The 12,143-nt window shown below is 42.0% G+C and overlaps 1 protein-coding gene across 1 annotated transcript; it reads left to right on the plus strand.

The window, feature by feature from the left end:
* The first annotated feature begins 7,420 nt into the window (after positions 1-7,420).
* On the plus strand, positions 7,421-11,426 carry LOC130378667 (uncharacterized). Its single transcript, XM_056585377.1, has 5 exons — positions 7,421-8,498; positions 9,243-9,336; positions 9,451-9,538; positions 9,873-10,037; positions 10,875-11,426. Exons 1-5 carry the CDS (start codon positions 8,468-8,470, stop codon positions 11,187-11,189), a joined length of 693 nt encoding a protein of 230 aa, XP_056441352.1. The 5' UTR covers positions 7,421-8,467; the 3' UTR covers positions 11,190-11,426.
* The last annotated feature ends 717 nt before the right edge of the window (positions 11,427-12,143 follow it).

A 12,143-nucleotide genomic window follows, 5' to 3' on the forward strand; every position in this document is an offset into this window, starting at 1 on the left:
CCGCAGCGCGCGAGGCTCCCGGGGGGGAGACTCCGCCGCCGTGAGCAGACCCATGGCTCACTGGCCCCGACGGCAGGACAGCCGGGCCAGGCGGGAAGAGGACGAGGAAGAGGTGGAGGCGAGTTCTTCAGGGAAAATATTCGAATCCAAAGGAATAGCTTTAAAGAGACTTTATTTGTATAAAGTATTTTCGGTATGGTAAACTGATGCTCTGAAGTAAAGAGAGATTGAAGATGTGCCTTAGCACGTGCGAGAGTATTCTCCTAGCTGATCAAAGGCATAAACCCACCTATGTCCTATCGCTGCCGGGAGAGTTCTATTGTTTTCATGGCCAGGGGGCTTTCTTATGGACTCAGCGAGGACCGGAAGACTTGGAGAGGAACCGGTGTGACGTAATCCTCTGTTTTCCTCGCCTGGTCTGTGATGCTGCCCTCTGTGGCTAAAGTATCTATTGCAGCCTTCAGTAAGGTCTTGCTCCGCTTGTGGCTATGTATGGTATTTACGGCTAATATGTTTGGTCCTGCATCATTGGGTCTATGTGTGGGTAGCTTAGATTCTTAAAATACGTAACAGAAGTTATCTTATTATAGGCGGGTGGGAGCGCGAGAGTGAAAGATAATCGCTCAAAGCTCTTCGCTGCGCGCGTGACGGCTGCACCACCGGCGGAAGCGCCGCTGTGGTGATTGGCCAAGAGGCTTTAACGCGGCTGCGCGCATCGATACGGTCCGGCTCTGGTCGAGGCGGGAAAGACTGATTGCTCGGCTCTCTCAAACCCTCTCTAATGATTCTCTTCACCAGTTCTCTTTCTCCGAGGCTCTTCAACGAAGGAGACCTCAAAGCGGTCCGCGCAACCGCGGTATCCCGGTAGACATTCCCTACTTGTGTTGTCCTTCAGCCGCGCGTTAACTCGGCAAGAAAGGCGGTCGGTTGGACGCGTGCACGGCCATGAGAGCCATATTGGGGCCTTCAAAGTACCACGCGTGAAAAGGGGTCAAGTTTAAACATGGGGTTTGGGTACACTCTGTCTTTGAACTAAGAACATTAAAAGTCATGGACAAGGGGAAGCCCGCGCTCGAGCTCAAACCCGAGACAAAGGGGTGAGTGTTCCCGAGCCTCGCCTGGCTAAATGCGGCATTACAACTCAGCCAAGGGTCCCTGACCCTGTGATGAAGCGGTGCAGCTCTTAACAAGCACAGCCTTTATTTTTCTCCAATACAGAAGGGATCATGCTAACATGATAACAATCTCTCATTTAGTCAAATGGACATCTAAACACATATCGTACAATCTAAACTCAACAGTCGTTATTACATAATTACTGTTCACTGTCACACATAGTCACACATAGTCACACACACACACACACACACACACACACACACACACACACACACACACACACACACACACACACACACACACACACACACACACACACATCTATATCTCACTGACTCAACATTCACTCTTTCTTTCACTCTGTCTCTCTCGCTCTCTCCCTCTCCATCTCTATAATATTCATTTTTGTTTATCTGAAACAATACCATACATTTGATTTAATCGGTTTCCATAAATCCTTTTGGATCCCATTAGAAATGTCATTGTCTTCAACTGTGACAGTCAGTGGCGGGCCGTACTATTAGGCAAACCAGGCATTTGCCTGGAGCCCCAGGCCCCATAGAAGGTTTTTGGGACCCCCAAAATGCCCCAATGCATATATTTTGTCCCCATATTTATTATTTTTATAAAAATCTCTTCACAATAGTAGCATCGGGATGTCTAATTACTCATATTTTGACGATCTTTCCGTGTGCACCCCCCTTCAGTCTGCACTACATGGACTATTCCATGTTACTCGCATCACGCTCATCACGCGTATGCAGAAATTATGTCAAATTCAAAACAGTAAGCGGTAAGAGAGAGAGAGAGAAATCGAGTGAGACATAAATCGAGTGAAACATGAAGCGATGAGATCCATCGTGAGAATGATCGTACGAGCGTGGATCCATCGTTATCGGGAAACGGGGCCCAGCCCAATCTAATATATACACACACAATATAATAATAATAATAATAATTCCTCTAATGCGGGACAGTGAGAAGGGGGAGGATTTCACCTTCTCACAGTGAGATTACATTTCCGTTTGTCTTTGTTGTCCCATCATAATTTTTTACTTTCAAACGATATCACCGCAGCACAAATACTCATGACAGCCCAGGTTTTCCTGAAAGCATGTTTGAAGCCTGTCTTTGCATTACAGGGTTGATATTATAGCCACAAACATGTAATAAATCCAGAGGAACCAAAAAGATAATATATAAATAAATAACTTAGGCTGCAGACATTTAATGCCAGCTACAAGCTTCTTTCATGCATATACATTATGGCTATTCATACTTCCCAACGAATGCAATTTAACAGTTTCAAATCTCATTCGACGTCCATTGTACCATTTACCATTCATATCAACACATCATTAAACACTTGCGTTTAGTCAGAAAACACTGAAATAATCTGCGACAAAAATGACAAACTGGATTTATTATTTATTAAAACCAACAAAACATCACTGACCCTGTACAAGTCCCCGCCCACCTGGAGGCAGAGACCCTGGCCTTGGTATCTCCCAGGGAGGCCAACCTCACAGTTAGAGGTTGGTCTCCCTATAAGCGCTATGCATATGCGGGCCAAAGTTGCAGCTACGGACTCTCCTCCAGTCAACAAGACACACTTGTTTGTGTACGCGTGGGGTTCAGGACCCCCCAGACAGGGACAAGGAGGTCCTGGACCCCTGTGGTAACGAGCACGTGGTTCCACAGGCCATATGGGATGCAGCCTTTGGACAGACCGTCCCAGCCATGCCTCTTAAATTATTTAAATTTGAAAAGGCCAAATTACTTCACTTTTATTTAACAGAGGAGTAGTCCCGCCCACCAAGGGGTCCAGGTCGTGGGGTTCAGGACCCCCCCAGACGGGGACAAGGTGGTCCTGGATCCCTTCGATAACGAGTACGTAGTTCCACAGGCCATCTGGGAAGCAGCCTTTGGAGCAACCGTCTGGGAGTCTAGTGCTGAGGCAGCAGCAGCATCTTCTGTATAAAAGAAAGATATTGGGAGTATTAAAAGACACAAAGTTACTAACACACTGAACAACGCACAAAATGATTAAAATCAAGCAGTTACCAAACAAGTATTAAATATATAAACATTACATTAGGGCTCCAACAACGGTCACATGGTCACTCATAGCAAGAGCTTAAAATTAACACCTGCCAGCCCACCAGATGCAGGTAGAAAATAACTTTTGCGTGTACGATTGTAAAGTCGCCAGCCAATTTGGCTGGTGATGGATGAAGCAAATATCATAGCGTGTTTGACTCAGCCGGCTACAGAAACAATGACAAGGTCTGTGTTGCCAGATCGGACTGTTCTCCGCCTAGGAATGTGGGCGGTTTTGTGTGTGGTTTGCTTGTCTACATACAGTAGCTATGAACACTACGTAGTGACGCGTTATACATCCATTGGTTAAGTGAGGTGTGCTGAAACAGAACAGATGAACAGCGTGAAACAATCCTGAAAGTAGCCCAAGACATGAGTTATTTAGAGAAAAAGACTATGGAGATATTTGTTGGATTTTAAAAAAGCCAGACAACTCCAGTTGTGCAGGATGTTGGGTATGGAAAGCCAAGAAGGCCACTAAGTGGCCCTAGAATGGCGCGGTAAAAGTGCAAAACCGCACGACCGTACGGATTCCGGACTGTTTATGTGCGGTTTTGCACTACTAATTTTTTAATTATTAGTTATTCACTCCGGCTATTAGGTATGCAGAACGAGCCCCTCCCTCTTCTTTGCTTGACCACTAAGTTTGAAGGCTGTCTAACCAATCAGTGAAGAGAAATACCAGACTAAAGTAACCCATTGTCGAGACTAGAGCTGCAGTGCCTGCATGTTTCGCCGTAACATAAAGCTGTGTTGTCTTTACTAGTTTCACTACAATGTAATGACCACCACTAGCTAGTGGAAAATACATTTGTGTCTAGTACAGTGTTATGTTAGGCTATAATTGTGATAGTAGTATGTGAAATAGCCGTCAATATTCGGGGGTGTCCACATACCCCGATTGTTGCATGTCCCCCGATCTAAATGTTCTCAATATGACATTTCACTATTATATATATATTCCGTTGCGTGGCTGTCATGTGAGAGCCGTATGCGCATTTTAAAAACACCTGTAATCAGCGTGACTATGACTTTCCGAGCGGATCATGTGGGGCTCTTCAATCATTTATTTTTCAGGATTTTCTACCGTCATCCTCCAGTTTATCGCAAACATCTGGAGATAAGTCGGTTTAATTAAATACTCAAGTGAAATACAAGCAGGTACCTCCAAATTGCACTTATTGTACAGTACTTCGGTAAGGGCATTTACAATCCATCACTAAAGTTTTGATAGAGTATTCTGATTCAGCGGATTTAAAATTTATTTGTATAATCTTCACAAATCTTGCAGCAATGCAATGTTAATATATCATCATGGGAAATTAGTATTCTGATTCAGAGCATGTACTATTTATTTGTATATTCTTCACAACTCACAGCAATGAAATGTTAATTTATCATCATGGGAAATAGTATATAAACAAGCTTCATAAAAATTCATTTCTAAGCAGTAGGCCTACTACATATTCCTCAACGTAAACATCATGACCATAAGCTATCCCAAAGTTTTCACACCTTTCACACAGTAGGGCAGGATTAGTCATACATAATTAACAACACATCAAAGAAACTTTATTGAGGGATAACAGTGAAAAAAACATCTGCGTCTTGGGTAAAGCTGGGCTATGCTTAATGTGAGGAGCAGGGCCGGAAGCCCATCCAGGACGAAGTTGACCCGGAGAAGGCAGCTTCCACGCAGATGAAGATGGTGGGCTCTACTTCTTATTACCACAACAGGAACAGAACGCAGCCAAGCCAATGAATTCAGCCAAGTCACTGAGAAGTCTGTCTGTAACATTTGGAAGATACACTTCAACCATGTAGGACTTTTCTAATTCCCCATTGTACTTTACAGAGATAGAGCACTTTGTTGCAGTCAGACATTTGTTTTTGTTTACCTTTAACATAGTGAGGCTGGAACACACTAGTTTGACCTGGCTTGGTGGAAATCCCACTCACCACGTCAAGGTGCAGGTCATGAGTGGGAAAAAAGGTGTGTGTGTGTGTGTGCGTGTGTGCGTGTGTGTGTGTGTGTGTGTTCTTGTTTTTGCGACCATGTTAAGACTCGCGGTTGTAAAAATACCTTCCATATTAGGACTTGAAGACAAAGTTGAGACCTAGACCATGGTCCTAAGAAGGAAAAGCTGTTGGGGGGGTTGTAATGACATGCTTATATGTCTGTAGGAACTAGGTAATGAAAATGTAGAAGTCTTCAGAATCTTGTGTTTGTGTCAAAGTGTGTGTGTGTAGGGGTTGATTCCTGGTTGACTCCAAAGTGGAGACCCCAAAATGGGGACCCCTCTGGTCATTTTGTGGTACTGCAGTGTGTATGAAATTCTGAAACCACACCCATTCCACGCCCATCCTCTATGCCACGCCCAAGTCTCAAGAAGTGTTGTCTTTGGAGGTAAATAGGCAATACAACACAAATACAACAAAATATAATTCTAGTACTTTTTGGGTACTCCAACTCAGTTGCCATCAACCATGTCTCCCTCCAACTGTTTCCTGTGCCTACAACTGTTTTAGAATAAAAGTCCTTGCTACAATAATTCACTATTAAATAGCCTTATTAAACTGTTTAAACTCATCATGTGTATTTCTGCATCCCTTCTCACTGACGGCAGTTCGCACCTTTAGTAACACACAAACTGGTGTATGGTCCTAAGATAGACTAGCACTGACGACCCAACCCCCCACTGCTGTAACACGTGATCGTAGTTCGCGCCTTCATTTAAACACAAACAGGTGTATGGTCCTAAGATAAACCTTAATGTACCCCTCCCCCAATTTCAACCTGGCAAGTTCGCGGGATATCTCCTCACCTAATGCAAAAGTTTGGATAACAAGACTTGGATGGATGGTCAAGATGGATGTATGAATGCATGCAGGTAAGAAAAATGTTCACCAAAGCCATTTCTGTATAACTCTCCACAGCTATTTTGCTAAAATGTGTACAGTGTTTGACGTGTCATTTTAAGTAGCATTACGGCTTAATTACATCTTGCACGCGCGATCCTGATGGCTTTGCCCACTTGCATGCAAACGTCATATAATTTTCTTTAACAACATAGCCTTGAATGATTATTTCATACATTTTTAATCGAGTAGAACTTAACATTTTTTCATAGCCTCGAAAGCATTATTTCATACGTTTTTAATCGAGTAGAACTTAACATTTTAGGGAGGCTAGTCAGTGTTACTGAAAATCGCTAAGGAAAGTTAGTTGCTGGATTTGATCATAGCTTTGCTGCTTTGCGTATTTTACCCGACAAGACGGTTTTAATAAAGTGGAGGTTTCATGCTTTTGACAGTTTTATTAGGTAAATGTTTGTCGTGGAGCGTTCGATTATCTCGGCGTCTTCAACTTGCTTTTGCACTATTGGAACATTCTGGCATAATAAAGAAGTCATTTTAAGTAGCATTACGGCTTAATTACATCTTGCACGCACGATCCTGATGGCTTTGCCCACTTGCATGCAAACGTCATATAATTTTCTTTAACAACATAGCCTCGAATGATTATAAGCTCAAGACTAGTAGGCCTAGCCAAAACGGATGAACTAGTTTGAGTTGATTAATAGTATTTGCACGTTTTTGTTACAGAGAAGCCATGGAGTCAGCTAATGACAGCACAATTTCACAGCAATGGTCAGAGAAGGTATGTGTTTTACCCTGATTTCATTACTACTGTTTTAATCATCTTTTCAGGCAGCTTTCTGTGCATGGTTTTAATGGATTGTAAATGGCTTTATCAGACTACAGATTTACATTACGAGAACACATGCAGGATAACAGTAGACCTAGTTGTGCTTAGATAAACTGAGGGAACACTTCGTTTGCAGTTGTCTACATACTGTATGTTTGGTGGATAGTTTAGGGATAAGTAAAACGATGCATACCTAAATAATCAACTCAAGATAATTAACTGAAGATATATAGTTGTTGTAATGAAATTGAGTAATGCAAGGACGTGTAAATCGAGGTGTTTTTTCCGTGACTAAGACGAGACGTTGACGAGCTAAAAATAGATCTGTGATAATAAAAACGATGACGAAATGTCATTTTGTTTTCGTTGACGAGACGAGACAGGACGAAAATGCTATTGGTGTGCTATTTGGACATTCAAAATGCACGATATTTTCCAATCAGTACACTCCCGTAAGGTTCTTATGCAACTGTTCACTCCTCCAGTAAATAGAACGGACCTTAGCTACGACTTGGCAACAGGAGGTATGGTCCACTCAGCTATGAGCTAACGTTATGCATTGTACATGATTCGAAATCTTCCCAGCCTTTATACCCAAGATACTATAGGGTTTATAGCATATAACCGCGTTTTCTGATTACAGTTTAATGCATTTTTCACAATTTACCAGCTATCGTTTTGAAGGCTGAACAGACAAGAGTACTAAAGTGTGATGTCACGTTTCGAGAGCAACAGATTTTCGGTTCTACACAAACCAAATTAACAAGGGGAAATCCTATGCCACACAAACCTTTTATAGAAAAGGAACAATCTTTTTGCGAATTGATTTGTGAGTTTGCTTTACCAATGATGTAAGTAATATTGAGAATAGATTGTCTTCAAATTAAAAAAAAAAACTAAACTAAACTAACGTTTACAAACTTTTCCTTTTAATACCCCAGGGGAATAGATGAACGCCTCGACATTTTTCGATTGGCAGTGATTTTCACCTCTTGAAATTGATTTATTTTAATTTTGAAAGAAACAACACATGGAAGCAATGGAGAACGCCATCTCTCGTTCGGTTATTTAGAACTGAAAATCCGGTTGCCAGGACAACGTAACGTTTTCACTTTAGTACTCTATTTGAGTGGAACAACTTAGCAGGTGTCCATATAGCCTATATAGGGTTAGCCTAATTGAAGTAGTTTAAAAAGAGAAAACATTTTGACTAAAAGTAATGACTAAAAGTTGACTAAAACTACAAAGGAAAACAATGACTAAAATGTGACTAAATATACTAAGCATTTTCGTCAAAAGACTAAGACTAAGGCCCAATCTCAATACTTCCCCTTACCCCTTATCTTCCCCCTTACCCTTGAAGTTGCGCGTTCATGTGAGAGCTAGTGGTGTCTCAATACCCAATTTGATCAAGATTAAGGGATAAGATTGAGTGCTATGTACCCCTTATTTTTAAGATGATTTGAGAGCTCACTTGCTCCTCCAAGGGATATCCCAGAGCGCATAGCGAAACCGGCACATAGCGAAAACACTTCAACGATGGCGGCAGCATCTAAGAAGTCCCACAAATGTAAGTATTTTTCGCTTATAATTAATTTAAAAGTGACGACAGTCTTGTTTCGTGCTCTATACAGTCGTATACATATATATTTGCAACCATGTTCTTCTTTGAAACTTTGTTAAATCGCTAGTTTCATAGCTCATACAGTCACGCATTTCTCGGACTAGCCTGACTCCATGCATGTGTACAGATAACTTTATTATCCACGAATTACGTTTGATATCTGTGAATGACAGCACTTGCTTTGGAGACATCGATCCGTGCTTTACATGTAGGCCTACCGTCCACAAAACAATTACGACAGTCTTGTTTCGTGCTCTATACAGTCGTATACATATATATTTGCAACCATGTTCTTCTTTGAAACTTTGTTAAATCGCTAGTTTCATAGCTCATACAGTCACGCATTTCTCGGACTAGCCTGACTCCATGCATGTGTACAGATAACGTTATTATCCACAAATTATTTTTGATATCTGTGAATGACAGCACTTGTTTTGGAGACATCGATCCGTGCTTTACATGTAGGCCTACCGTCCACAAAACAATTACGACAGTCTAGTTTTGTGCTCTATACAGTCGTATATATATTTGCAACCATAATTGAAACTTTTTTAAACTAGTTTCATAGCTCATACAGTCACGCATGTCTACAGATAACTTATCCGCGAATTCCGTTTGATATCTGTGAATGACGGCACTTGTTTTAAGACATCCACCTGTGCTTTACATGTACCATCCTGTATTATCCAGGGACGCCAGAGCAAACCCGACATCTGATAAGATTTCAAACAGAAAATGATCACAAATTTGTGAGATCGAAATTCTTGGCTAAGCAGCTATGGGAGTGAGTTATGCGATCAATGTTGTAGCCATTAATTATTGTATTATTAGGCCTATTATTGTAATCAGTTGTAATTAATTCCTGTCCATGCGTACATTGTTGTTGGTTATGATACAGGACACTGGTGAAAGAGATGGGGCTGGTGGGGATGATTTCAGGACAGCAGGCTGCCAAGAAGTGGGAGAACCTTAAGCAGAGATATAGGGTATGTGATGTTGTGGTAAAGAAAAAACTCTACATCTTCACAATTCAAGGCAATGAGTTACCAGAGCAGGGGATTCCCTCTCTGCCTTCAAGAAGCTCTCTTCCGAGTGCACCTCCCTTCTTGTCTTCTTCTATTGCTTGCACTAGTTCGGCACGTTTTTTTCTTATGTCAAATTGTATTTATTGTCACACTAGAGGTCTACTGTATATTGCTTGTACCCTGAGATTTCTAGTACGTCACTTTGGACAAAAATGTTTGCTAAATAATTTGTCAATGCATACGTTAGTTGTATGAATTATTTAGTTTATGTTGTATATGTTGTGTGTCCTTCAAGGAGCTACGAACACCCAAAACCGGGTCGGGGACTGACAGGGGGGAGGTGACTGCTGCCAACTGGCAGTTCTTTGAGGATATGCACGAGGTGATGGGTGACAGGCCTGCAATGGACCCTCCTGTGGTGGTGGCCTCCTTTTCAGAGGATCCCACGCAACTCCTCATGGTATGTAATGAGTACATTGAGTGGTCTGGATTTTCTGAATAGCAGAATGTGAACATGCTCTTATTGCAATGTGCAGTCTCTCTCTCTCTCTCTCTCCCTTTCATTTATATAAATATATACATAAAGTACCGGCCATACAGCCATTCACCCTCACACACCCTCCTCCTGTGACTGTACTCACCCCCTCCACCCTGGCCTGGACGGCTATGAACCTTCTCCCAGCCATTGAACACTACTGTTTCCATATGTTTACTGTTCCGTAGTATTCACTGTACTTACCTCATTCTGTTTTATCACTTTTACCATCACTTCTCATTCACCTGTACTTAACATTCTGCAATATTTGCACTACCTTGTTGCTGTTTACTTATATCTTATTTCATTCAGTCTGTATATATCCTGTTATTTATACCACTACCCTTCCAGCTCATGTTTTACAGTCCCACAACTGTTAACTAACTATACTGTTCCTAATGCACATATTTTTTTCATACTGTACATATCCTGTTATTTATCACTTCAATTCTGATTGGTGTGGTTTATGTGGCATTTCATAACTCACATACCGAAAACACATTCAGATAACAAGAGCACGCTTCAATTTCACCTCCACTCAGGTGTTAAATACCCTAGACCAGGGCCATCAGACATGGTTCCTGCCTTTTGTGTGTCTACCAGGGCAATCAGACCCTGATGGTTGGCCTTTGTCTAAAGCCATGACAAGATGGTTGAAACCAACCTTATTTACATCTATATGGCCATATGCCTTTGGTCAAGTACACACAAACATTTGACATGACCACAAACATTTAATCAAGATTGATTTTGTTCCGTTAGGAAATGGTTGAGCCTCCATTGGCACCCAGCCTCTCTGCAGCCAGCACCTCTGCACCCAGCACCTCTGCACCCAGCCTCTCTGCAGCCAGCACCTCTGCAGCCAGCCCCTCTGCAGCCAGCCCCCCTGCAGCGACAGGCTCCCCATCTCCCTCACCCAGAAAAAATAAAATAAAAAATCCAGTACTGGAATTCCTAGTAGAGGAATCAGCAAAAGAGGAGAGGCGAAACGAAGAGGAGAAAAGACGGCACACAGAAAGTCAGGAGAAAACAGACCGTCTCTTGAGTCTTTTTGAAAAAATGGTTGACAAAATGTAGGGGTTATTTTGGTTTTGTTTGTTCATTTGTTCATTTTTTGCAGTTCAGTCGTTATTGTTGTACATATATATTTTTTGTGTTATGTTTATGTTAATTTTATTTAAAAATAATTTTGTTTACAAAGTGTTTCTGAACATTAATGCCATTCAAAACAGATGACTGGTGACAAACAGATACACAAAACACTATGCACTGTGTATGAAATGATTTATTGCAATCAGACTTATACAGATAACATCTACACTCATGTAAAAAAACAACCACCACCAACGTGAACACAAAAGAAATGTAAAATATATACATATATACATATGACAATTGTCATCATCATGGGGCTTGTGCATTGCCTGAAACTTGGGCAGCCATTCTGTTTCTGACATCATTCCCAGAGGTTTCGTTGTATGCCATGGGTTCACGGGGAGGTTGGGGGTCGTGCCGATCTCCTAAAATGTCCTCATCTGGAACCAGAGTGTCACCATTGTCCATACACACATTGTGCAAAAAGGCACATGAAGCGATGACCTGTGGTGCAAATGTGGGCTTCACCTCTAAAGCCTTGAAAAGTGTCGACCTCCACCTGGTCTTCATCATTCCAAACGCCCTCTCAATTATGCTGCGCCCCTTTGCCTGGTGGTAATTGAACCTCTGCTGTACTTGTCCTTGCACTGGCTCCTTGAATGGAGTGATGAGGCAAATTGGAGTTTCCAGACAGGGATACCCACCATCACCCAGAAGGATGTAGCCCGCTGGGGGATACCGTCTTGCAGTATAAAAAGTGCTATTTTTCATAACACGTGTATCGTGGACAGATCCCGGGTACCCCACATAAATGTCCAGAAACCTCCCATTAGAGTCACATATTGCCTGCATGTTTACTGAGTAAAAACCTTTGTAATTCAAATAGTCCAATCTGTGACGCTGTGGAGGTTTGATTCGGATGTGGCTGCCGTCGAT

This window comes from Gadus chalcogrammus, unplaced genomic scaffold (genome assembly GCF_026213295.1).
Source record: "Gadus chalcogrammus isolate NIFS_2021 unplaced genomic scaffold, NIFS_Gcha_1.0 GACHA096, whole genome shotgun sequence".
Taxonomy (NCBI): Eukaryota; Metazoa; Chordata; class Actinopteri; order Gadiformes; family Gadidae; genus Gadus; species Gadus chalcogrammus.

What these genes read in the sequence shown, in the direction of transcription:
- LOC130378667 (XM_056585377.1), top strand. Translation starts at nt 8,468, where the DNA reads ATGGCGGCAGCATCTAAGAAGTCCCACAAAT. An exon ending in TTGGCTAAGCAGCTATGGGA is followed by an intron (nt 9,337 to 9,450) that starts GTGAGTTATGCG and finishes GTTATGATACAG; the next exon opens with GACACTGGTGAAAGAGATGG. An exon ending in ATCCCACGCAACTCCTCATG is followed by an intron (nt 10,038 to 10,874) that starts GTATGTAATGAG and finishes TTGTTCCGTTAG; the next exon opens with GAAATGGTTGAGCCTCCATT.